We start from the raw sequence: 24,156 nt of genomic DNA, 5'->3' as shown, positions 1-24,156 counted from the left end.
AATATACCACGGCTAAGGGCTGTATGCAGGCACTATTGGCCATATACCACACCTCGTGCATTATTGCTTAAATATATTACTCCTCGACTAAAACAAATCTCGGTTGACCAACAGCCTAACGACCAAACAATCGACCAGTCAACTAATTGGGGGTCAGCCCTAATTACTACAAACACCTTTATAGGGTTCCCACACGGACATATCTCCATGTTATATTGCTTGTTTAAGGAAGACAGAGGCGACAACCTGTGCTAAATAGCAATCTAGCGTGCATGAACACCTATGTGTAAGCGTAACTGGAGAAGTGTAGTTCGTCAGCTGGAGGTACACACAGCCGTATGGATCTGTGCAAACCTGCTACAGTTAGTGTATATTTCTTATTTGAAAGATTATTTCTCACTGATATGAAAGATTAGTTCCATACGTTTCGAAAAACGTATGGAAAGCAATGACTGACATTTCTAAACATTAAAACAGAGCGTCGGGATTGTAGTTCACATGGTCCCATAAGGCATCATGGGTTCTCGAGAGCAAGTGTGTACCATACCTGGCAGTGCAGTGATGAAGTCCCTTTGGAGCATGGGTTTGAGGTAGGAGTTGATGTGGCCGTGTTGGTAGTGGCACATGCGTGAGATCAGGTGTTCCACAAACTCCACCTGGTCAGCCTCAGACCACTGGTCAAACAGCTGGATGCACACTTCCTTCTCCTTCTCATAGTTCCCTTCCGATGGTCGCTTCCTTGAGCCCGTCATCGGACCGTTCGTGATCGTCTGAACACAGAGGAGGATAGGTTATAAACCAGAGCTTCAGTCTACATGGCTCTCTTGTCAAATGAGGGATGGGCTTTGGGCCTTAATCCTGCTAAACAGTGTACAGAATTCTGTGGGCCGGTTTCCCTGACAATCTTATTGTGCATTCTTAAGTCCAGATCTTGCCTTAATCTGTGTCTGGGAAACTGGCTTTATATGTTGAGTATGGTTTTGGTACATGTGGATTGCCTTTTCAAATCGCTGGCTAAGAAGACATTGTGCTATGAGAAAAGTGTTTTTCTGACTAAGGGCTACACTGTAGTCTAGCATTAGTACACTCAGTGTTTCACCGAGCACTGTAAACAATGGCTAGATTGTCAAAATTGATAGCACGCTTTTAAGAGAAGTATGAAGACAAAAAAGTGTGGATAAACCATTAGTGTATGTGCTCTTTGAGGTGGACTAGGCTAATAAGCTTCCATTACACTTCAGTGAATGACTGTCTGGCCGTGGACAGTTCGCTCACCTTGAACAATATGGTTTTCTTTGATCGTTCATCTGTCTGGGAGTCCATGAAAGTGGAGTTCTGAGGGGGAGGAGAGAGAGAGACACACAGGCCATTAGTACATCAAGAGACACATACTATTCATTAACAGCCAGCCCAAACGTGCTGGTCCAAACTGCACAACATCCAATTTACTATGGGGACCAAATTACAATGCCAGGCTAGGAGGCTTGCCATAATTTCTCATCTGAAGAAACTGTCAGTCAAAGTAAACTAACTCCTTGAGCGTCAGGAGCTGGATTGAATTTATGTTAGGGGATGCTTTTTGGATATGAGGGAGAGGGAAGAATCCATGGCTGGTCAACAGCTGCCCCTTCTCTAGACCTGCAAAGCAATGTCAATCTGAAATCTGTATTCAAAAGATTGACATGAACTCAGACCTTGTTAGGTTGGCTGTGCAAGGTAATTTATGATTTAGCCTAATAATACCAGATGGACTGATAATAACAGCATTTAAAATATACAATAAAAATATATGGACAACTGGGAAATGCTATGGATGGCAACATTTGTATCCTGAGGGGTTTCATTGCCACCCCATTTTTAAAAAAGTATTATTATTTTAAAAAATAACCCCCCTTTCTCCCCAATTTTCGTGGTATCCAATCGCTAGTAATTACTATCTTGTCTCATCGCTACAACTCCCGTACGGGCTCGGGAGAGACGAAGGTCGAAAGCCATGCGTCCTCCGAAGCACAACCCAACCAAGCCGCACTGCTTCTTAACACAGCGCGCCTCCAACCCGGAAGTCAGCCGCACCAATGTGTCGGAGGAAACACCGTACACCTGGCCCCCTTGGTTAGCGCGCACTGCGCCCGGCACGCCACAGGAGTCGCTGGAGCGCGATGAGACAAGGATATCCCTACCGGCCAAACCCTCACGACGCTGGGCCAATTGTGCGTCGCCCCACGGACCTCCCGGTTGCGGCCGGCTGCGACAGAGCCTGGGCGCGAACCCAGAGACTCTGGTGGCGCAGCTAGCGCTGCGATGCAGTGCCCTAGACCACTGCGCCACCCGGGAGGCCCCTCCACCCCATTTTTATGAGTGTGTGTGTGTGTCCTGGCTGTGTCTAAATGTTATTAGCCTCACTGTCCTCCTAAGAAATGTGAAGGTGTTTGTCTGGAGCGACAAATGACCTACAACTGACCCTCCCAGTATATGCGTGTTGCCAAAACACATGCAGTTGATGTTGCATACATTACTCCTGCCTGTATCCACAAAAATAAAAAATAAAATAAATCATAATAATAATTCGCGCCACCATTTCCTGGTTGCTATAAATCAAATAGTTAGCCTAATTTCAGTTTGTGACAAAACAAGCAAGTATAGTGTAAAGTATCAATGTACCATCGAAACCGCTGTGAAATACAATATTTTTGGTTACGGAAAATGTATTTTCAGCTGTTTGAAGCTTTGTACAAAACCAAAAGTAAGATGCAAAAATGAAACTTAACGCAAAGCATAGAAATAGTGCACATAGAACAGATGTACCACTTAGATTTTCTTTCAATGAGAACGACAGCTCTATAACACATTTTTACGTGAATTTGGTCAGGTCGCCCCCCAAAAAAGTTACATATTGCAACTGAGTGTCATATGACACTAGCCTAACATATGTCACAAGCTTAGACTGGCATGCTCTGTCCAATACAAAAGCACCGGACTAGGCGGCTAACGTTACTTTCTAAGATAGTGCCAGTGACATATTGTGTGGAAACAGAGGAATGATCGACATGGACAAAGATTTTCTAAGGTGAGAAAATAGAACACTGGCTGGAACAAACACACCGATGGAGGTGCATAACCACTGTCAGTAGCTAGCTAGATTATAATATACGTGGATGACAGCAATCTATGGATGGCTAAATCAAAAATATTATCTACAGGTAGCTAGCTAATATTAATGCCTGGCTAACCTAACATAGCAGGCCTAAAATAAACTAGCTAGCTGTTAGAGAGGAAGAGGTGAAGCGAGAGAGATAACTGGGCCCAAAATCTGTCTTCTCCAGCAGGCGGCATATTTCTTGCCCACCAAGTGAGAAGTTAAGGTAAAATTTGTTTTTGCATTCTGAAGTTGCTAACCAAGCAGGCTGCTCGCTAGTTATTTCCTCATGTTTTGATCCAATTCTAATTGTATTCATTCAACATTGCTATGCTAAACAAATCATTGTCATGTCGCTAGCTAGCAGAGATTCAATGATGAGACAAGAACTTCAATATATAATGATAGAATACATTTCCAATAGGCCTACATAGGCAACAACTACGGTTAGCGAGTCAGAACTAACCAAGCTAGTTGGTGAGGTTAGTGACATTTCCATTGATGGCACAAAACTGGAAGAACTATCCATGGTACTGAAGCTGGTTGGTGACAGCCAGCACTTGCCTCTTCTTTGGCGCAGAATGGAATGTCCCACTTATACCATTGCCAGCTAAAATGGTACTCCATCACGTTCCGATCTCCATGTTAGGGGCTGCCAATAACTATTAAGTGAGCTCTAACACAAACTCAGACATTATTTCCCTTGCCTCCAGGCCCGTATCGGATACATTTTGGATTCTGAAGTTGCGACCCAAGCTGGCTGGTCGTTAGTTATTTTCTCATATTTTGACCCAGTCATTAATTCTAAATCATTCTAATCGTATCCAATAGGCCTACACAGGATGCACTGTGCTGGTTAATTAATAAAATGGAATTCTGAGTGTTCATGGTTTCTTAGGGGTAGGGGGATGGCAGTAATGCAATATTCTTTCCAGGGCTAAATTGTAAACACGAAGCAACCAAACTCCTGCCAACATATGACTCTGGGGCAGTGGTTGAAACTCATAAAAGACCCAACCTCGTCAACTTACCCTCGCCTTATGCCCTTGGGGGAATCCCCATCACCATCTTGTAGGGCGGTCCAAATGATTAGCCAAGCAAGGGAAGTTTGCAACGTAAGCCCCTTAGCCCTCGTTTTTAGTAGAGTTTGCGAGTGTACAATTATGTTCACTCCGGGGCCTGAAACGGCCCATAATTCAATTCGCAACAATGGAACATCTGCTAAATATTTTTTTTTAAATAACATCAATGGAGAAGACAACATACAAGTGTTAGTAAAAGCTCATGTAAAAAAGGTTAGAAATTGTGCTACTAATGCACAAATACGTCTCGTAAAAGTAATGTTTGGTTAGCTTTCGGAAATTGTAGAAATAAAACATTTCTCTTCAGAAGTTCCAGCTAGGCAGAATAACGTTAGTTAGCTATCATACAGTAGGAGTATATTAATAATTATATAGTAAATAAGTAGACATGCAATCATAATTGACTGTAGCGCATAGAAAGCACCCACAAGCTACCAGTGGCTGAAAACACAATCATCGCGGGATGAACGAGTGACGAATTTCTGAGCAAGGGCGGTCCATTTAAAAATCATTCCTTGAGGGGGCTCAAGATGCCGGCATGAGAGGGTGTAACATTTCTAGCTGAGGAACAATTTTAGGCTTCTCTCAGCTGCATTTTTTTGTCTAGCCATACAATGTAGCTATTTGAATAATTTTGTACTTAATCAAACCATTGAAATATATTTGACGATTTCCAACAAACAAAATAGCTATCGAAAAGTTTCAGCATGTTTAGTTAAGTTAGCTAGCATCATGGAATCAGGACATGACCAAACTGTTGCTGGGATAATGGATGTTGAAACTTCCAAGGAGAAAAGAGACATTGCTGAAACTCACTCATATGCTTGCAGTGTAAAAAAGGGGGGTGAGTGTGATTCATACCCGAATACCCCAACCAAGGAGCAACTTCCAAAGAAGCTGAGAAGTGAACCATCACTGAGCCAGCTACAGGACAACATCGTCCGCGTCCTCAGGGCAAAAATCAAAGATCATGGATTTGGTGAAAAAGAAGACTATCAGCATCGTTAACCTGAAGAAAGCAATTGATTTCAATGCTGAGGAAGTAAAAACTCTGAAGCAGCAGAACACAACATTGAAAATTCAGGTTGCAAATCAGGAGCAGAAACTCACTGAAATGGAGTCAAAGGTAAACGGGAATGACCGGTATGGTCGGAGACGGAATCTTCGAATTTATGGAATAGCAGAAAACTCTGACAAGAACATCAAAGCAAGAGTGAAGGACATTTGCTGGGCAATAGTCCTGGAGGAGGGGGCAAAACGTTGTTGCAGGTTCTCTGGATGTAGTGCACCGCCTGGATAGGCTAAAAGATAGGGAAAACAACCAGCCACCAAGACCAGTGATCATGAGATTCATCTCCAGGACAGCGAGGAATCCGACACGGAAAAGTGCAAAGGAAAATTACTATTTAAAGAACAACAAGCTGAGGTTCAAGGAGGATCTGACAGCATTTGACAAAGAAGCTCGGAATCGTCTGTGGCCGATGATTGAGAGAACAAGGAAGGAGGGGAAAAGTGCTTACTTTGCGGGAGCCAAGGATTTTGTTAATGGAAGGGAAATTCACGCTGACGCCTAGCTTGTTGACTACTGGATTTATCAAGTGAGTTGTGCAGGACTGAGTATTATTTGCATCTGATAAAACTTTATATTTCTTGAGGAAGAGCATTGTTCGTGTGAGCCAAGTGTTTATTTTATGGCAGGGGAATTCACACCGACACTTAATGTTAGCTTGATGGCTATTCGTTTCACCAATCAATGGCACAACGTTATTTGCAATTGTATGGAAATATGTATATCTACAGTTGAAATCGGAAGGTTACATACACTCAGGTTGGAGACATTAAAACTTGTTTTTATACCACTCCACACATTTCTTGTTAAAAAACTATAGTTTTGGCAAGTCGGTTAAGAGATCTACATTGTGCATCACACAACTATGTTTTTCAACAATTGTTTACAGATTATTTCACGTATAATTCACTGTATCACAAATCCAGTGGGTCAGAAGTTTACATACGCTAAGTTGATTGTGCCTTTAAACAGCTTGGAAAATTCCAGAAAATGATGTGATGGCTTTAGAAGCTTCTGATAGTCTAATTGACATCATTTGAGTCTATTGGAGGTGTACCTGTGGATGTATTTTAAGGCCTACCTTCAAACGCAGTGCCTCTTTGCTGGACATCATGGGAAAATCAAAAGAAATCAGCAAAGACCTCAGAAAAAAATTGTAGGCCTACACAAATCAGGTTCATCCGTGGGAGCAATTTCCAAACGCCTGAAGGTTCATCTGTACAAACAATAGTACACAAGTATAAACACCATGAGACAACGCAGCCGTCATACTGCTCAGGAAGGAGACGCGTTCTGTCTCCAAAAGATGAACGTACTTTTGTGTGAAAAGTGCAAATCAATCCCAGAACAGCAGCAAAGGACCTTGTGAAGATGCTGGAGGAAACAGGTACAAAAGTATCTATATCCACAGTAAAATTAGTTCTATATCGACATAACCTGAAAGGCAGCTCAACAAGGAAGAAGCCACTGCTCCAAAATTGCCATAAAAAAGCCAAACTACGGTTTGCAACTGCACATGGGGACAAAGATCATACTTTTTGGAGAAATGTCCTCTGGTCTGATGAAACTAAAATAGAACTGTTTGGCCATAATGACCATCGTTATGTTTGGAGGAAAAAGGGGGAGGCTTGCAAGCCGAAGAACACAATCCCAACCGTGAAGCACGGGGATGGCAGCATCATGTTGTGGGGGTGCTTTGCTGCATGAGGGACTGGTGCACTTCACAAAATAGATGGCATCATGAGGGAGGAAAATTATGTGGATATATTGAAGCAACATTAAAACATCAGTCAAGAAGTTAAAGCTTGGTCACAAATGGGCCTTGCAAATGGACAATGACCCCAAGCATACTTCCAAAGTTGTGGCAAAATGGCTTAAGGACAACACAGTCAAGGTTTTGGAGTGGCCATCACAAAGCCCTGACCTCAATCCCATTTAAAATTTGTGGGCAGAATTGAAAAAGCGAGTGCAAGCAAGGCGGCCTACAAACCTGCCTCAGTTACACCAGCTCTGTCAGGAGGAATGGGCCAAAATTCACCCAACTTATTGTGGGAAGCTTGTGTAAGGCTACCTGAAACATTTGACCCAAGTAAAACAATTTAAAAGGCAATTCTATCAAATACGAATTGAGTGTATGCACACTTCTGACCCATTGGGAATGTGATGAAAGAAATAAAAGCTGAAATAAATCACTCTACTATTATTCTGACATTTCACATTCTTAAAATAAAGTGGTGATCCTAACTGACCTAAGACAGGACATTTTTACTAGGATTAAATGTCAGTAATTGTGAAAAACTGAGTTTAAATGTATTTGGCTAAGGTGTATGTAAACTTCCGACTTCAACTGTATGTATGTGTGTAATATATATATATATATATATATAAAATGTAGGTCAACCACGCAAAGGACTGTTTTTATTTGCAACTAGTAAGAACTTTTCTTTGTGAGAACCCGCTTCATGTGAACCTATACAAGTTTAATATTCTTCATATAGTCACTGTAATAGTAAATGTCCATTTCTGTTTTTTCTATTAATGCCAGGGGAATCCATAATATTTGGAAAAGGACATTTTTATTTTTGTATTGTAAGGGTACGAGTGCCGACTTGTATTTCATTCAAGAAACTCATGCCTGTTCCACAGATACTGTGTTTTGGAAGTGTCAATGGGGGAATGATATTTGGTACTAATCGGTCTGCCGGTGTCGCTATTTTAAAAAGCAACTTTAAGGGTGATATATTGAGTCATGAAGCAGATAATGAGATGGATTATATTATTGGTGTCAACCACATTCAATTCATTGTTGTAAATATTTATGCTACCAATAACAAGTCAAGTAACTATTTTATTTAGAGACATTGAGAGGAAAATAAGTACAATTATGTCTAAATTTCCATTGGCCAAAGTAAAAGGGTGGAGATTTTAATACAGTATTACATGATAATCTAGATAGATGGCCTCCTAAGGATAGCAATTCTGTTTGTGAGACAAGGAATATACGTCTACGGTTAGGTGTTCTAGATATTTGGAGATCTAAGAACCCAGATAAGATGATGTTTACATGGAGTACCAAAGATTCCGTATTGATTTCTGGCTGATATCTGAAGATTTGGCTGACAAGGTTGATACAGACTCAATTGAACCATCGATTTTAACAGACCACAAAAGGATCTCAATAAAGATGCATGGTTTGTAAACAAAAAATAGTTTGTAAAGGTTACTGGAAAATGAATAAGACTTCTAGAGAATTAAGTATTTAAGAAGGATGTAGCAGGAATTCCTGATAAATACTGGAATTGTGCCTGTGTTATGAATACGTTTAGAAGTTACTGTGGGCTAATGAAATTTGATATAAGGCTTTTGGCTATTTTAATGGGGAAAGAAATTGCTTGTGCCGAGAGAGAATATGACATCATAAAAGGGAATAATGGATTATACTAAAAAAACGGAACTAATCAGGAATTACTGGAGCTATCATCATTGCAAATGCAGTTAGACTGTATCTACAAGGAAAAGGCCCGGGGAGCGTTTGTAAGACAAAGACAAAATTGGATGGAAGAGGGAGAGAAAAATACAAAATATTTATTTAATTTAGAAAAAAGGGCAGACAAAAAGACTTCCATATGTAAATTACTGATCAATAATACTCCCAATGAAAATCCAAAAGAAAGCTCTCAGCATGTTGCCCAGTTTTATCAGAATCTGGATACATCAGCCCAGTCAACTTCCAATACGGATATTTTCTTAGACAATATAGTGAACATTGCTAAGATAGATAATGATTTCAGGGATTTTTGTGAAGAGTTATCTGAAATTGAGATGAGACTGTATTAAAAGCCTTAAGGACAATAGGTCCCCTGGAAATGGTTTAATAAGCACGTTTTATAAAGCATTCAATGATAAATTGATCCCTTTCATTCTTGCTATGTTCCAAGAATCAATAGAAAAAAGGGAGTTACCGGCTTCCTTAAAGCAAGGTGTAATTACTTTGATTCCCAAACCTAATAAGGATAGTCTTTATATAGACAACTGGAGACCCATTAGTTGAATAATGGGAAACAATTTGCCCTTGTATTTGCTAATAGGTTGAAACAAGGCTTGCATCATAATTGATGAAGAACAATCTGGTTTTATGCATGGTTGACACATTAGTAATAACATCAGGTTGATCTTAGATATGATTGACTAAAATGACCTCATCCTTGATGATAGTTTTCTTATGTTTGTTGATTTTTATAAAGCTTTTTACACTGTAGAACATGAGTTTATGTTCAAAGCTCTACGATTTTTGGGGGTTTGGTGACTTTTTTTTGAAAGCAGTCCAAACTTTATTTTGTCATTGTACTAGCTCTGTAAAATTAGCTCACGGGACATCCAAAATATGTAATATTGGGCGTGGTATTAGGCAGGGCTGCCCAATTAGTCAATTTGTATTGGTTACTCAAATTATGGCTCTTCATATCAAGAAAGGGAATTTTCAAGGCGTTTCAGCACTTGCCAATGAATTTAAACTATATCAACTGGCTAATGATACCACCATATTTTGAGACAGGAATGAGGTTTCTAAAGCAGTTTCCTGTATTGAAGACTTTTCCTTAGTTTCGGGTTTGAAAATTAATATCAATAAGTCAGTCTTATTTCCACTGAAGGATTGTGTTTTACAGGTAGTATATGGTATCCCAATTAAAGATAAGGTTACTTATCTTGGAATTGTTACATGCAAGGATGAAAAACAAAGGAGTGAATTAAACTTTAACCCTATTGAAAAAAACTAAAAAGAAATTGAACCTCTGGTTACTGAGAAATGTTTTGTTATACGGTCGGTTTTTATTGTCTAAAGCTGAAGGGTTATCCAGATCGGTTTATGTCTCGTTATCACTTGAATTATCCCCTAAAATTGTAAAGGACTTAGATAAGATTCTTTATAATTTTATTTGGAGGAACAAACCTCACTATCTACAGAAAGATATTATCACTAATACCCAAGAACAAGGTCTTGAGGTTTTAGATTTCAATACTCTAAATAATACTTTTAAAATAAATTGGATTCTGAAGTATATTAAGAACCAGAACAGTATTTGGAATGTCTTCCCTAAGTATTTATTTGACTCTGTTGGTGGCTTAGAATTTTTGCTTCAATGTCATTTTGATGTTGATAAAATCCCAGTAAAATTGACCAAATTCCATAAGCAGGCAATTTTAGCTTGGATGTTAGCAGATAAACACAATTTTCTCCCTCACAGATACTTTCTATGAAACAACAGAGATATACGATTTAAAAGTAAGTATTTTTTTCCATAACTGGTTTGAGAAAAAATTATTTTGGTTGGTCAGTTACTGAATGAGGATGAATATCCACTCTCATATGGGGAATTTCTTGATAAGTTTAAAATTCCAAAACCCCTGAAAAAATATGCAATTGCTTTTGATGCGATTCCCAGGGGGGGGTTGTATATTTTTGAATTCCTCTGTGGTTGATGTAAGTAACATAGATTTACATAAAAATAAATGAATTGGCAATATTAACATCAAAGATAAATGTAGTAATATACAGATTAGGAATATTGTTTGTGATACTACAATTCCCTCAGCAAGATTATTTTGGTCAAATATCTATGGTGATATACAATTGGGGAAAGCATGGAAAATTGCTAACAAATATTGTATCAGTAACAAGGTAAAAGAAGTTTCATTTAAATTGATACATAGAATTTATCCTGTGAAACATGTTTTGGAAAGATTCAAGCTGAATATTGACTATAAATGTGATTTCTGTGGAATGGAGAAGGATACAATTTTGCATTTGTTTTTTTGCCTGTATTCATTGTAGATTTTTATGGATTGACATAGAATTTTTATTTTTAAATAGGACTGGTTGTACAAGTTAATGGTTTTGATATGATTATTTCAGAAATTCTGACATTGATAAAGATGTAGTATATTTAACTGAACTGCTAATAATATTAGGTAAATTTCATATTCATAAATGCAAATGGTCCAATTCAAAACCTAACTTTTTTCACTATATAAATTCATTTAAACAATACTACTAAGCACTACTAAGCACTACTTTAACTAAAATGAAAAACAAAAAGGCAAGTAAAACTTATTGTATTATTAATGAATATGATTTGTTTGTTTATGATTCCTGGCAATGTAAATATGTTGTATGTATGCTTGTTTGCATGTGAGTATTCATTTTATCTGTTGATATTTGTTAATACATTTTTTTGATCATTCCTTCCTCCCTCTGCAAGTGTATACTCGTCAGACGTCATCAGAAGTCTCCACTTAATTTGAGGGCTGGGGGGATAGGGTGTCTTTTAAGTGCATGGACTGCAGCCTAGATTACAACATAGGGCTGTTTCCTAAAGAAGTTAAATCCACATCCGCTTTGTTGGAGCGATACTAAATAGTATCACTATACTAAATAGTATTGAGATACTGGTGTCCAGGCCCTTCGAATTATTAGTTTCACCTTCATTCTTGGGCTAGCTTGCCTACTGCAGTGGGAGAGAACACGTATGTAAAGGTCGTAGTGATAAACAGGTAGGTTGAGACAAACCCAACTGTTGCAAACCAAATAGTAGTATGGAAAAAATATTGTGTAGACGCTTTTTTCCGGTGAAAATTATGAATTTCCTGCGGGAAAGTGGACATACCACGTCGTCGGCTGGTATGGCGGCGGAAGTTGTCCCACAAGCAACATCCACGATCCAAATAACCCTTTGTATCATTCTGAATAACAAACCCAGTTAGCCTTGCTAATTTTTCCCTGATAAGATTGTCATACGGACTTGCTACCTACCTACTCGTAAAATGTAGCTGTAACTCCGTCCGTTTGCTTCAACATAACGTAGTAGTGACTTAGTTAATTGACGTTCGCTTTACTGGTAGTTAACCAACGTTACTTCCTTCTGCGCAGCTTTAAAATGCCACTTATTCACAATGCCAGATACTGAACTCCAGTGCTCGGGTGGACAGTGTCTGTTTAAGCTAAGATTAGCAAGTAATACATTTCTGAGTAGCTATCTTACCTAACGAGACAAATCGTTAGTTAGGTGCTCAATAACCGGTACATTAATCTGAAGCCTAACTTTAGGTTTGATCTGATAACTTGTGCTGTGGTTAACGTTAACTTGTTTGAGCCAGACAAATGGCGCAGCGGAGACTCCGTGAGATCCAATCGCCTAGTTTACTTTCCTAAATAACGAGTTAAACTGGTTAACTGTAACTAGCTAGCATCTGACGGGGCCACTTCACGGCCCTCTCTATTATTACTTGCCGACTCAATCTTCGTCATGTCGACCTTTAAATTACCATTCGGATGATAATCACTCGGTTCCCAGTCATTCCCAAAAACATTATGCTGTTAACTAGAATAATTAATCATAAGCCACTGGTTAATGTTAGATCACGGACATTGGGCCCTACCTCTGCTCGCTAGCCTAGGTAACTACTAGCTAACGCTAGTTAGCATCTATTTTGTCTGTCATCTCGACCCTCCGGTCGGTTCCAAATCCTTTCGATCGAAACCGCTCTCGGGTGATACTACCATATTACGTCCTCCGACACACGTTCACATAAATATGAGGCAGCGAGTAATCCGATTCAAAACTCACCATCTGCTCCAACGTTTTGTCCTCCATCTCCAGCTCCATATTCTTGTTCCCCGAAACTCACTCGCTGCGAAAAATGGAAACCCAGCCCTGCGTCGGCCTGCAGCTGATATGACGTCACAGAAGACAGGATTGGGGAGGGGTTCACTCAAGCATAGATGCACTTGGTTGGTCGAAACATTATAATGAAGGTGTTGTTGTCATGTGCTATTTCGTGGTTGGCTCTTTTCTGCTGCTAAGCCATAGATGTTGTGTGCTTGTTCGAGGGTCTACCTGAGCATGGTGCTGCGCAGATTGTGTGATCTATAAATGACTTCCACTTCGAAAAGACTAGTTACAACAATCCTTCAGGATGTAAAGAGTAGCGCCTGGGATTGGGGAGATGATTGATCATTAAATAAATACAAATTGGCTTAACTCTTTATAGCTATAGTAGTATAATGATGTATTCTACTTACCAATTATTATGTTGGCAAGGGCTGGACATTGATTAATATAACACATTTCCCTTTTAGCAGTGAAGAGAATAGTGTTTTATTCAAAGATCAGTGATGTACAAATACACTGAACAATTTCTATTGAAAACAATGCAAAAGGCAATATTTACTTGGTGTGTACTGAATAAGCTCTGAATTAAACAGCACACCCCTGAAGTAAACACAAGAAAGGGCTAGCGGTGTCACTACTCAATTTGGCCAATGTTCTGAAAGAGCTGCAAAATCTGGACCCCTACAAATCAGCCGGGCTAGACAATCTGGACCCTCTCTTTCTAAAATTATCCGCCACAATTGTTGCAACCCTTATTACTAGCCTGTTCAACCTCTCTTTCGTATCATCTGAGATCCCCAAAGGGGAAACTGCTGCGGTCATCCCCCTCTTCAAAGGGGGAGACAATCTATACCCGAACTGTTACAGACCTATATCCATCCTACCCTGCCTTTCTAAGGATTTCGAAAGCCAAGTTAACAAACAGATCACCGACCATTTCGAATCCCACCGTACCTTCTCCGCTATGCAATCTGGTTTCCGAGCTGGTCATGGGTGCACCTCAGCCACGCTCAATGTCCTAAACGATATCATAACCGCCATCGATAAGAGACAATACTGTGCAGCTGTATTCATCGACCTGGCCAAGGCTTTCGACTCTGTCAATCACCACATTCTTATCGGCAGACTCGACAGCCTTGGTTTCTCAAATGACTACCTCGCCTGCTTCACCAACTACTTCTCAAATAGAGTTCAGTGTGTCAAATCGGAGGGCCTGTTGTCCGGACCTCTGGCAGTCTCTTTATGGAGGTGCCACAGGGTTCAATTCTCGGGCCGACTCTTTTCTCTGTATACATCAATGATGTCGCTCTTGCTGCTGATGATTCTCTGATCCACCTCTACGCAGACGACACCATTCTGTATACTTCTGGCCATTATTTTGGACACTGTGTTAAATAACCTCCAGACAAGCTTCAATGCCATACAATACTCATTCCGTGGCCTCCAACGGCTCCTAAATGCAAGTAGAAACGTAATGCATGCTCTTTAACCGATCGCTGCCCGCACCTGCCCGCCCGACCAGCATCACTACTCTGGACAGTTCTGACTTAGAATAATGTGGACAACTACAAATACCTAGGTGTCTGGTTAGATTGTAAACTCTCCTTCCAGACTAACATTAAGCATCTCCAATCCAAAATTAAATCTAGAATCGACTTCCTATTTCGCACCAAAGCATCCTTCACTCATGCTGCCAAACATACCCTCGTAAAACTATCCTACCGATCCTTGACTTCGGCGATGTAATTTACAAAATAGCATCCAACACTCTACTCAGCAAATTGGATGCAGTCTATCACAGTGCTATCCGTTTTGTCACCAAAGCCCCATATACTATCCACCACTGCGACTTGTATGCTCTCGTTGGCTGGCCCTCGCTTCATATTCATCGCCAAACCCACTGGCTCCAGGTCATCTAAGTCTTTGCTAAGTAAAGCCCCACCTTCTCTCAGCTCACTGGTCACCATAGCAGCACCCACCCGTAGCACACGCTCCAGTAGGTGTCACTGGTCACCCCCAAAGCCAATTCCTCCTGGAACGAATTGCAAAAATCACTGACGCTGGAGACTCATATCTCCGTCACTAACTTTAAGCACCAGCTGTCAGAGCAGCTCACAGATCACTGCACCTGTACATAACCCATCTGTAAATAGCCAATCCAACTACCTCATCCCCATACTGTTTTTTTTTTGCTCCTTTGCACCCCATTATCTCTACTTGCACATTCATCTTCTGCACATCTATCACTCCAGTGTTTAATTGCTAAATTGTCATTATTTCTCCACTATGGCCTATTTATTGCCTTACCTCCCTTATCTTACCTCATTTGCACACACTGTATATATAGTGTTATTGACTGTATGTTTGTTTATTCCATGTGTAACTGTGTTATTTGTGTCGCACTGCTTTGCTTTATCTTGGCCAGGTCACAGTTGTAAACGAGAATTGTTCTCAACTGGCCTACCTGGTTAAATAAAGGTGGGAAAAAAATATAGACCCTGGTTCGATTCCAGGTTGTATCACAACTGGCCATGATTGGGAGTCGCATAAGGCAGCGGACAATTGGCCCAGCGTCATCTGGGTTAGGGTTTGTCCAGGGTAAGCAGTCATTGTAAGAATTTGTTCTTAACTGACTTGTCTAAAATAAAGGTTAAAAAAAATGGTAATATACAGAAATAGCTCCCACAATCTTAATTTTCTGAAAATATAGGACATCCACTGGGACAACCAAAAGTCTTGACACCAGACTTGCAAACAATGAGGACATTTAATACATCTCATACAAAATGGTGACAGATGAATAGATGAAATCTAGAAAATGTCATAATATGGGCTTGATGTTGCAAAGTAGACATCACATTCATAACTAGATAAAACTGCTCACTGTGCCCCAAAAGGAACTATGGAGAACCATCACAACACACCATTCTTACGTGCCAGATTCAGACAATAGTCAAGGTACTTAAAGCTTTTTTTTCTCTTTTTATATAGCTCACATTCAGGCTGACAATTTCTTTTTTTAGACCATGCAAGCCACAAAGACCCCCAAATAAACATCCAGTGCCTCTGACCAAAATGTTCTGTGACTTAAGTTTTTTTGGTAGGAAGAAACAGAGCTAGGCAGGAGTCTTCCAACCCAACAGTATGCAACAGTAGGGGAAAGATGAGAGACAGTGTTCAGATGTTCTTGGGGGGGGAGGGGGGCTCCTGTGTCTCTCACAGTGTTCAGGGGCTGCACTCAACTTTTGTATTGGCAGTATCCACATTCAAATTAGGATAGCCAATCAACAAAACTCAGACAATTAGAGCCAGTACAGTTCACATCCAGTACAATCATACTCAAAATAATAAAACTGGACAGGTTTCAATTTATGTCGATAGTACTAGAGGATTACTCATACCAGTAATATGCCTGGAAGTCAAGCCACACACACAACACTGCCTGACAACAACCACACTAGCTCTCAGATTGGTCAGTTTCTGTCACTGTGCAATTCAGACAATCAATCACAGTTAACATTGGACACAGATGCCTCTGGGGAACATGAAAGTATGCATGGTGCACAGCACTGAGGGCATGGTTCATTATACTGAATGAGACAGATTGGTGAGGGTGTGTAGTGTACAAGGCAATATAAAAACAGACGATGTAGCTGTACAATTCTAAATCTCAGCTCTGGGAAGTCTGTATGAGTAATAAAGGACACAGGTCCTCGAAATGAAAACAGGTACAAGAGAACAGTATAGGCTCAGAGTACAGCACCTGTAACAGTGGATCAATTACCAGAGGGGAAAATGGGACAAAACAAAGCAGGTACTGAATTAAAGATAGGAGGCAGGATATGGAAGTCAAGCAGTTCCAATTGAATTATTTTTTTCCCCTGCCCACTACATACATTTTATTTAAAAAAGGAAAACTAAATAATCAGAATCTCATAAAACACAACAGCAGCAAGTACCAGTAAAAAAAGACAAAAAGATAGATAAGGAAATTGAGTTGGTAAGAAGAAAGTAGGGAGTGATGAGAAAAACAGGTTTCTATCAGTGTGGCCTAAAGCAGGCCAAGCAGGCAGGAGGAGCATGGCCTTGCTGTCAGTCACTTTGAATCCGTCATTAAGTGGAGAGAAACAAACCAAGATAAGCTCCCTCCAAACAGGAGATGGAGTCACTGCTTCAAGTCAGGGATCCATTGATATACGGTATCACGTCTATCTCTTTTGTTTGAAGGTCTAGGTCTCTCTCCTGACGACTTGCTTTCCCTCCACCAGTCTCGGTCAAATCAGGGAAAGCCTTCCAATTGATGAATAATTTTTCCCCCTCGCGTCAGTCTCAACTACCTAGTAGTCATCCAAATCAAATAACTCATCGTCTTCTCCTTGGTACTCTATGGCCTGGAAATCCACCCTGTACCGCAAGATCCCTGTAAAAATTAAATTAAAAAGGAATAGTCAGTCTTACAATAAAAATAAACAAACATGTAAAGTCCCTTGTTTATTGAGCTAAAATAAAAGATCCCAGAAATCTATACGCACAAAAAGCTTATTTCTCTCTAATGTTGTGCACAAATTTGTTTACACCCCTGTTAGTGATAATTTCTTCTTTGCCAAAATAATCCAGCCACCTGACAGGTGTGGCATATCAAGAAGCTGATTAAACAGCATGATCAATACACAGATGCACCTTGTGCTAGGGACAATAAAAGGCCACTAAAATGTGCAGTTTTGTTCCACAACACAATGCCAGATGTCTCAAGTTGAGGGAGCGTACAATTGTCATGCGGAATGCAGGAATGTCCACCGGAACGGTTGCCAGAGAATTGAATGTTCATTTCTTTACCATAAGCCACCTCCGTAGTTTTAGAGAATTTGGCAGTACGTCCAACAGGCCTCACAACCGCAGTCCACGTGTATGGTATCGTGTGGGCGAGTGATTTGCTGATGTCAACATTGTAAACAGAGTGCCCCATGGTGGGGTTATGGTATGGGCAAGCATAAGCTACAGACAACAAAAACAATTGCATTTTGAGAGGCCCATTTCTAAGGTATCTGTATTACCAGTCATGTGAAATCCATGATTAGGGCCTAATGTATTCATTTAAATTGACTGATTTCCTTATATGAACTGTAACTCAGTAAAATCTTTGAAACTGTTGCATTTATATTTTTGTTCAGTATAATTGTTCTGCAGAGGTGCATTACACTGCCAATCTACACTGACATTTTTATTCATTTGCATGAACCGAGAATAAACCCACCCAAAATAGTAAAAGCATTTAGTTATGAATGTATACTTAAACCCTTACCACCAATTCCACCAAAGCCTTTGACAAACTGGGATCCTTCTTGGCTCTTGTCAGTGACAATCTCCAGACAGGCTCCAAACTTCTTATAGCTGTTGGCAAACCATTCAAGTAATGGCAAGCTCTCGATCAGCTCATGGTCCTGACCAGTCTGTAGAAATAAACCCACAATCAAAAAGTCGAACAGGAAAAATTGGAGATCCTTTTGTGATGAGAATTCTCCATGTAAAAGTGGTGGATGCGAACACAGGAAGTAGATGTAATTTCTTTTCAATTTTGCTTACATCACATTTTACAAGGTCCTCTAGAAAATCTGGGACCACAACAGAAATTCCTTCATACACTTGTGTTGGTTATGGAAAGAGAATGACTCCTCACTGACCTCTTTGTCTGTGAAGTGAGACTTGTCTTTCTCCTGCTCTGGCGTCAAATACAACGTCTTCTCATCTGGATCAGTAGAAGGGGTTGAACAGAACAGAAAGGGGCAAGAAATAAAAACATGTTAAGACAAGAATCCCTCAACTGGATGCATTTTGTAGTGCGTGTCGAGCACATTTACATACCGGTACCCTTCTCCGCCATAGCAAGTCCCTCTGCTCCGTGGCAACGTAGGATGTATCTCATGGTATCCAGGTTCTCATAAACAATCAGGATCTCAACAGCACCCATTTCCATGGCTTTCAGTGTGTCTTCCACCCCAAAGCAGTACTTCCCCGTATCCTGGCTGATCTCATCAAAGTATCGTCCTGGGAGAAAAGGTCCTCTATATTATCAATATGACAACAGGATGGATCATGTCTATGCCAGAGAGACACTCAAGCACTCATGACAGATATCAGAGTAGACATTCATGCAAATTAACAACAGATCAGCTGTATTGAATACAAGTACCTATTAGTTTCTTCTCCTGGATGAATTTGACATTGGTAAGCACTTCTGCGGACAGTTCAATGGCCTGGTTGAACCCATTCTCCCCACCATATGATATATCAACCAGCTTCAGGATCTTTGCTTGAAGCCTCTGAATGGACACAAGTCAGACATTCATCAGTCAACAAACAGATCACATATCAGCCATATAAATGCTACAATGGCAATGCTGACAATGGCACCAGAAAGACCTGGAATGGTGGGTCTGGATTTACTGACCGGGTCAAACATGTCTGACTGGCTGAGCTCCGTCTTGAAGTCAGCTGAACCAGCTAAGACCATGCCTGCTACATTGACCTTGTCGTTGCACAAAAAAAGCGTGGCTGCCGTCTCTGCCACCTTCCGCACATAGTTATGTCTCTTTTCCATCCTCAAACGAGCAAAACGCAAGGCAGACTGTCCTCCTCTGCCTGAAAGAAAACTGTTTGTTATACATGGTTGTGTGGGGACAGGCTGTAATTGTGTTCATGAGTGTATGTGAATGTAGGGCTTTTACCGTGCTTCTTGGGTAGGTCCACTGTGAACTTATGCAGCACCTCCCTGGTGTTGCCCTGTAGGGTTCCGAAGAGGGCGCCACTTCCATCAATCACAATGAAACCAAACTTGCTGTCATCTGAGAGCAATGCTGTAAGAGCCTGGGAGAGAGACGGAAGATGCATGTAATATCATAAAAAAAAAAAATCTAATTAGAAAGGTGGTCAATATTTTGACTGTTTTGGCTATACCTAACTTCACGCTACACACACACAAAGCCAAGTTTCTTCACCAAAACAAGCAACACAATCTTGATACCGTCAGAAGTGTTGTTTCGATAGTGCAATGCAATACTCCGTATTTCCCAGTCAAATAGGCCAATGAGAAATATATAGTGAGGTGGGAAAATAATGGACAGAGGGGTGTTGAACAACCTTACCTCTGTGTGGAACTTGTTGTCGCAGAGATACAGAGAAGTGTTGATGGGTTTAAAAGGCTCAAAGTCGATATTGACTTTTTTCTCTTTGCCCTCATCAGTCACAATGGTGCCACAGTACACAACCAAGCCATTGGGAGGCACTGCAGGGTAAAAAAAATAAGTTGGAGCTCAGAGATGAAATCAAATGTATTGGTCACATACACGTGTTTAGCAGATGTTATTGCGGGTGTAGCGAAATGCTTGTATTCTAGACCACTAGAATGAATGGAGAAATGGCCATAACCCAGCCAGGACCACCCCAAATTACTTCATACAGGAGAGATAGTAGTTACAACCTGACTTCACACACCTTTATGGTAGAGTTTGAGTCTCTGCTGTACAGAGGTGATGGCTCCAAGCACAGAGAGCCTGTTGACTCTGCTTTTAATGTTGGATGCAGTGCCAAACTCATCAGCCAACATCTTGGCCACTCTGGAGATCTGGTCCTTTGGCGGGATGATCAGGGATATCATACTCGTGCCATTCCTGAGAGGAGATCAATTGCATTAAACCCACTTTTAAAAACAAGGCATATTCTAACACTTCCTTTGAGTTGTAAAATAAGCTGCAAAGTAACTCAGGCAAAATTATGTCTGCAAGCTATTTATTTACATTTTACAACTTTGTATAAACAGGGAACATGGGTCTCCCGAGTGACGCAGCGGTCTAACGCACTGATTTGTAGTGCTTGAGGCGTCACTACAGATTAGAGTTCGACCCCGGGCTGTGTTACAGCCGGCCGCGACCAGTAGACCCATGAGGCGGCGCACAATTGGCCCAGCGCTGTCCGGGTTAGGGGAGGGTTTGGCTGGCCGGGATGTCCTTGTCCCATCGAGCTCTAGCATGCATGCTGACACGGTCGCCTGTTGTACGGTGTTTCCTTGAACACATTGGTGTGGCTGGCTTCCGGGTTAAGCGAGCACGGAGTCAAGAATCAGTGCGGCTTGGCAGAGTCGTGTTTCGGAGGACGCATGGCTCTCTACCTTCGCCTCTCCCGAGTTTGTTCGGGAGTTGCAGCGATGGGAAAAGACTAACTACCAATTGGATTTCACAAAAAAGTACACACAAAAACAATATATAAATATATTTTCAAAAAGGAACCACAGGTTGTCTTGCTTAACCTGCCTTTCATGTAGAGTCCTGTTTAGCAAAGCATGTCCTTTTCATACAAGTATAGCATCAAACGGACTGCAAGTTCTTAAGACCGGTTTTCAGTTGAGGAAATTACTAAAGTAGGTGAAGGTCACACCATGGCTAGCATCTACATATTTTTTTTATATTTTTTTACAGCCTTACAAATGTTCTCAACACAAGAATGTGAGCAGTTTTAATATATTAGGTTTCTGCAAATGCTTTTGAAATCAGGTAGTTCTACACAAGGTGAACTCAACACAAGATAATTAACATCAATCAGATCAAGCTTGCAGGGAACATATCTAAGCCCAGCAGCGATTTTCCTCCTCGTCATATCTCCCACGCGTATGTACAGACATGCACGCGTATGTACAGACATGCACGCGTATGTACAGACATGCACGCGTATGTACAGACATGCACGCGTATGTACAGACATGCACGCGTATGTACAGACATGCACGCGTGTGCGCGTCCAGCCTGACTTAATTACCAACCAGAGATTTTTTGCATGACCGATATTTGAACAATTACTTGTTAGTACTGTATTAAAGCACTAACACATACCTACAAAAACATACACAGCATTAAGACTTGGCCCTGATTGTAAAAAGATACGGACGTTTTTATAGTGAGAGTGTGACCTTGCCCAAGTAGTATTTCCACGTTTTTTGGGTTTTGACCACCATGTTGACATTACAAACTTGTTGCTGTACCTAGTCAAGAGGGTGAAGGTCACAGTAGTTTGTGCACTGAGTAAACTCATTAAACAACTTGACCCACTGGGCTATACAGAAACCACAGGTCATGACTTGCTTAACCTGCCCTAGATGTAGATATATCCTGTTTTTCCAAGCAAGCCAGGCATGTCCTTTTTATTCAACTATAGCATCAAACCCGACCGCTCTAAGGCGAGTTCTTATGGCAGGTTCAGATGAGGACATTACTACAGGCCTAATGGGAGCGTGACCTTCCCAGTCTTCATACTTCCACATTTTTGTTTTGCCCACCATGTTGACAATACAAACTTGTTGCTGTTCCTAGTCAAGGTGGTGAAGGTCACATTATTCTGTACACTGACTGAGTTCATTAAACAATTTGACCCACTGGACTATATAGATAACCACCCAGGGCGAAAGAGTGCTCATGCACAGGTCAGGTGTGGAATTTGGCTAAGCGAAGTTCCCGAGTTGGATGCAGGGTCAAGCAGGTCAAAGTTATGCTTAGGAATTGCTTGACCCTTTGCTCTAAATTAAACTACATTGTCAGCTACTCTGGCTGGGTGACAGGTCTATTGCCAGCTAATAAAGGGCTATTTATGTGACACTGACTGGTAAAGACTTGGTCAGCAAAAACCTGCCTGAAATTACATCACATTTTACTTTAAAGCAGCAAAATTGCCCACTGTCACTAATTGTTTTAATGTAAAGACTAGCTAGATAGCGTTGGCCATCAGCTATGACATTGTTAAAATCAAAAAAAGTGTAGATTCAGATTGTATTATCAGCTAGCGAACTGTGAATGTCAGATACCCCTAGTACGCATTGCCAGCTTGGTAGCTGAAGGTAAAGAAGTCATTCTAGTTACACAACTAATAGCAAGCTAGCTAACGTTACGTAACGTAGATCAACGCCAAGTTATCTAGTTGGTTAGCTAACTAGCTAGTTATGCGTTGAACTAAATACTATAACTATTAACGTCATTTGCTAGCTAGATAACGTTAATTTGTATGGGCCTTGTACTAGCTTCTACATAGGTAGTAGCTAGTTAGCTACTAAGTTAGCCCCTTGTTTAGTGGTTCAATGAGACGAATCAAGTCACTGACAACCCCATGCACTTGTCATGTCCACACGTACCCCCGAGCAGCTTCCAGACTTTTGATCAACTTCTTTATCTTCCATATCTCCACGTTCCTATCCGCTGCGTTGGGGTCGTCCGCCATTTCTTCCGTTGTCTATTCTGGACCTGGAAGGGTAGTAGTAGTAGCAGCATTAAAAGATGGACTGCGATAACGAGTAAACACGGGCGACTTGTGGTAAGGCTCAAGACAAATATAGCAACATTTAAAAAAAATCTAACTATTTCCACAACTGCAAGGACGATAATATTGGTCACATTGATCTAGTCAGCAACCGGGTGATGTGTCTGTCTCGGTTGGAAAATGTCCTGGCTTTAAAATCCTACTCAGGCCCTAGAGTCCACCTGCTCAAGTATTGCAGAATAATGTCAAAGTTATTAGAAAGATAATGATGCATATGGACCAAACACCAAATCCCCAAAATGACCACTCAAAAACACGCAACTGTACTTGCCCCAAAGCGCCGTTCTGTCTGCACTTTATCTCTCAAATGACAGCTATTTAGTAGTTGTCGTCAGCCCTGACGTTGTTGAGTAGTAGCTCTACTCAAGCCGGTTTGTTCTTGCTAGTACGCATGGTGCGATGGGCCCTCATGTCATGTTGGGGAGGCGGTTGGAATAATTCCGGTTGGGGATCACTTCCTGGAAACGCCATAGTTACGGTTGATTTGGAGATTTTTCATTGGGCTAAACAGTGGGTGGGTGGAGCAGAGAAAAAATAAGTACCAATACCAATGGTTTCCACTAGCTACCACAACCACAAAGTCAAATTGGCAAAATGGTAAAGATTTATGAAAACAAAAATGTGCTTTTTGGGCTTAATTTAAGTTTAGGGTTAGGCATAAGGTTCGTAGTGTGGTTAAAGTTAGGGTTGAGGTCAGGTTTAGGTTTAAAACCCAATGTTAAGAAGAGTAATCAATGCGCTCGTTTGCGTGGTAACGCTGAAGCAACCGACTCAGAGTTGGCACCACAGGTTCAAAAGTGATTGTGCAAAATTCATACGTCTTTTCAGGGGGCTGGAGTTTTT

At 40.9% G+C, this 24,156-nt stretch overlaps 2 protein-coding genes across 4 annotated transcripts in view; both read right to left on the bottom strand.

The window, feature by feature from the left end:
• Positions 1 to 13,070, bottom strand: part of LOC139535568 (F-box and WD repeat domain-containing 11-B-like) — a 32,012-nt gene extending 18,942 nt beyond the window's left edge. For 2 of the 3 annotated variants that reach the window (XM_071335102.1, XM_071335120.1), the window contains exons 1-3: positions 12,913 to 13,070; positions 1,276 to 1,335; positions 548 to 770 (exon numbers count right to left, since the gene is read on the bottom strand). In XM_071335102.1, coding sequence (XP_071191203.1) covers positions 548 to 770; positions 1,276 to 1,335; positions 12,913 to 12,951 — 322 coding nt within the window. In that variant the 5' untranslated portion in view covers positions 12,952 to 13,070. Of the gene's footprint in view, positions 1 to 547; positions 771 to 1,275; positions 1,336 to 6,368; positions 6,492 to 12,912 lie in introns of those variants that run through there. The other variant, XM_071335111.1, reaches the window with a different exon arrangement.
• Positions 13,071 to 15,705: 2,635 nt separating this feature from the next.
• Positions 15,706 to 23,738, bottom strand: LOC139535579 (eukaryotic peptide chain release factor subunit 1-like). Its single transcript, XM_071335134.1, has 11 exons — positions 23,585 to 23,738; positions 23,129 to 23,237; positions 20,449 to 20,624; positions 20,100 to 20,239; positions 19,683 to 19,821; positions 19,406 to 19,596; positions 19,148 to 19,277; positions 18,820 to 19,002; positions 18,639 to 18,703; positions 18,260 to 18,407; positions 15,706 to 17,377 (listed from the first exon to the last, which is right to left on the bottom strand). Exons 2-11 carry the CDS (start codon positions 23,212 to 23,214, stop codon positions 17,295 to 17,297), a joined length of 1,341 nt encoding a protein of 446 aa, XP_071191235.1. The 5' UTR covers positions 23,215 to 23,237; positions 23,585 to 23,738; the 3' UTR covers positions 15,706 to 17,294.
• Between the last annotated feature and the right edge of the window lie 418 nt (positions 23,739 to 24,156).

This window comes from Salvelinus alpinus, chromosome 1, assembly GCF_045679555.1.
Source record: "Salvelinus alpinus chromosome 1, SLU_Salpinus.1, whole genome shotgun sequence".
NCBI lineage: Eukaryota > Metazoa > Chordata > Actinopteri > Salmoniformes > Salmonidae > Salvelinus > Salvelinus alpinus.
This window is presented reverse-complemented; position numbering and strand designations above follow the sequence as displayed.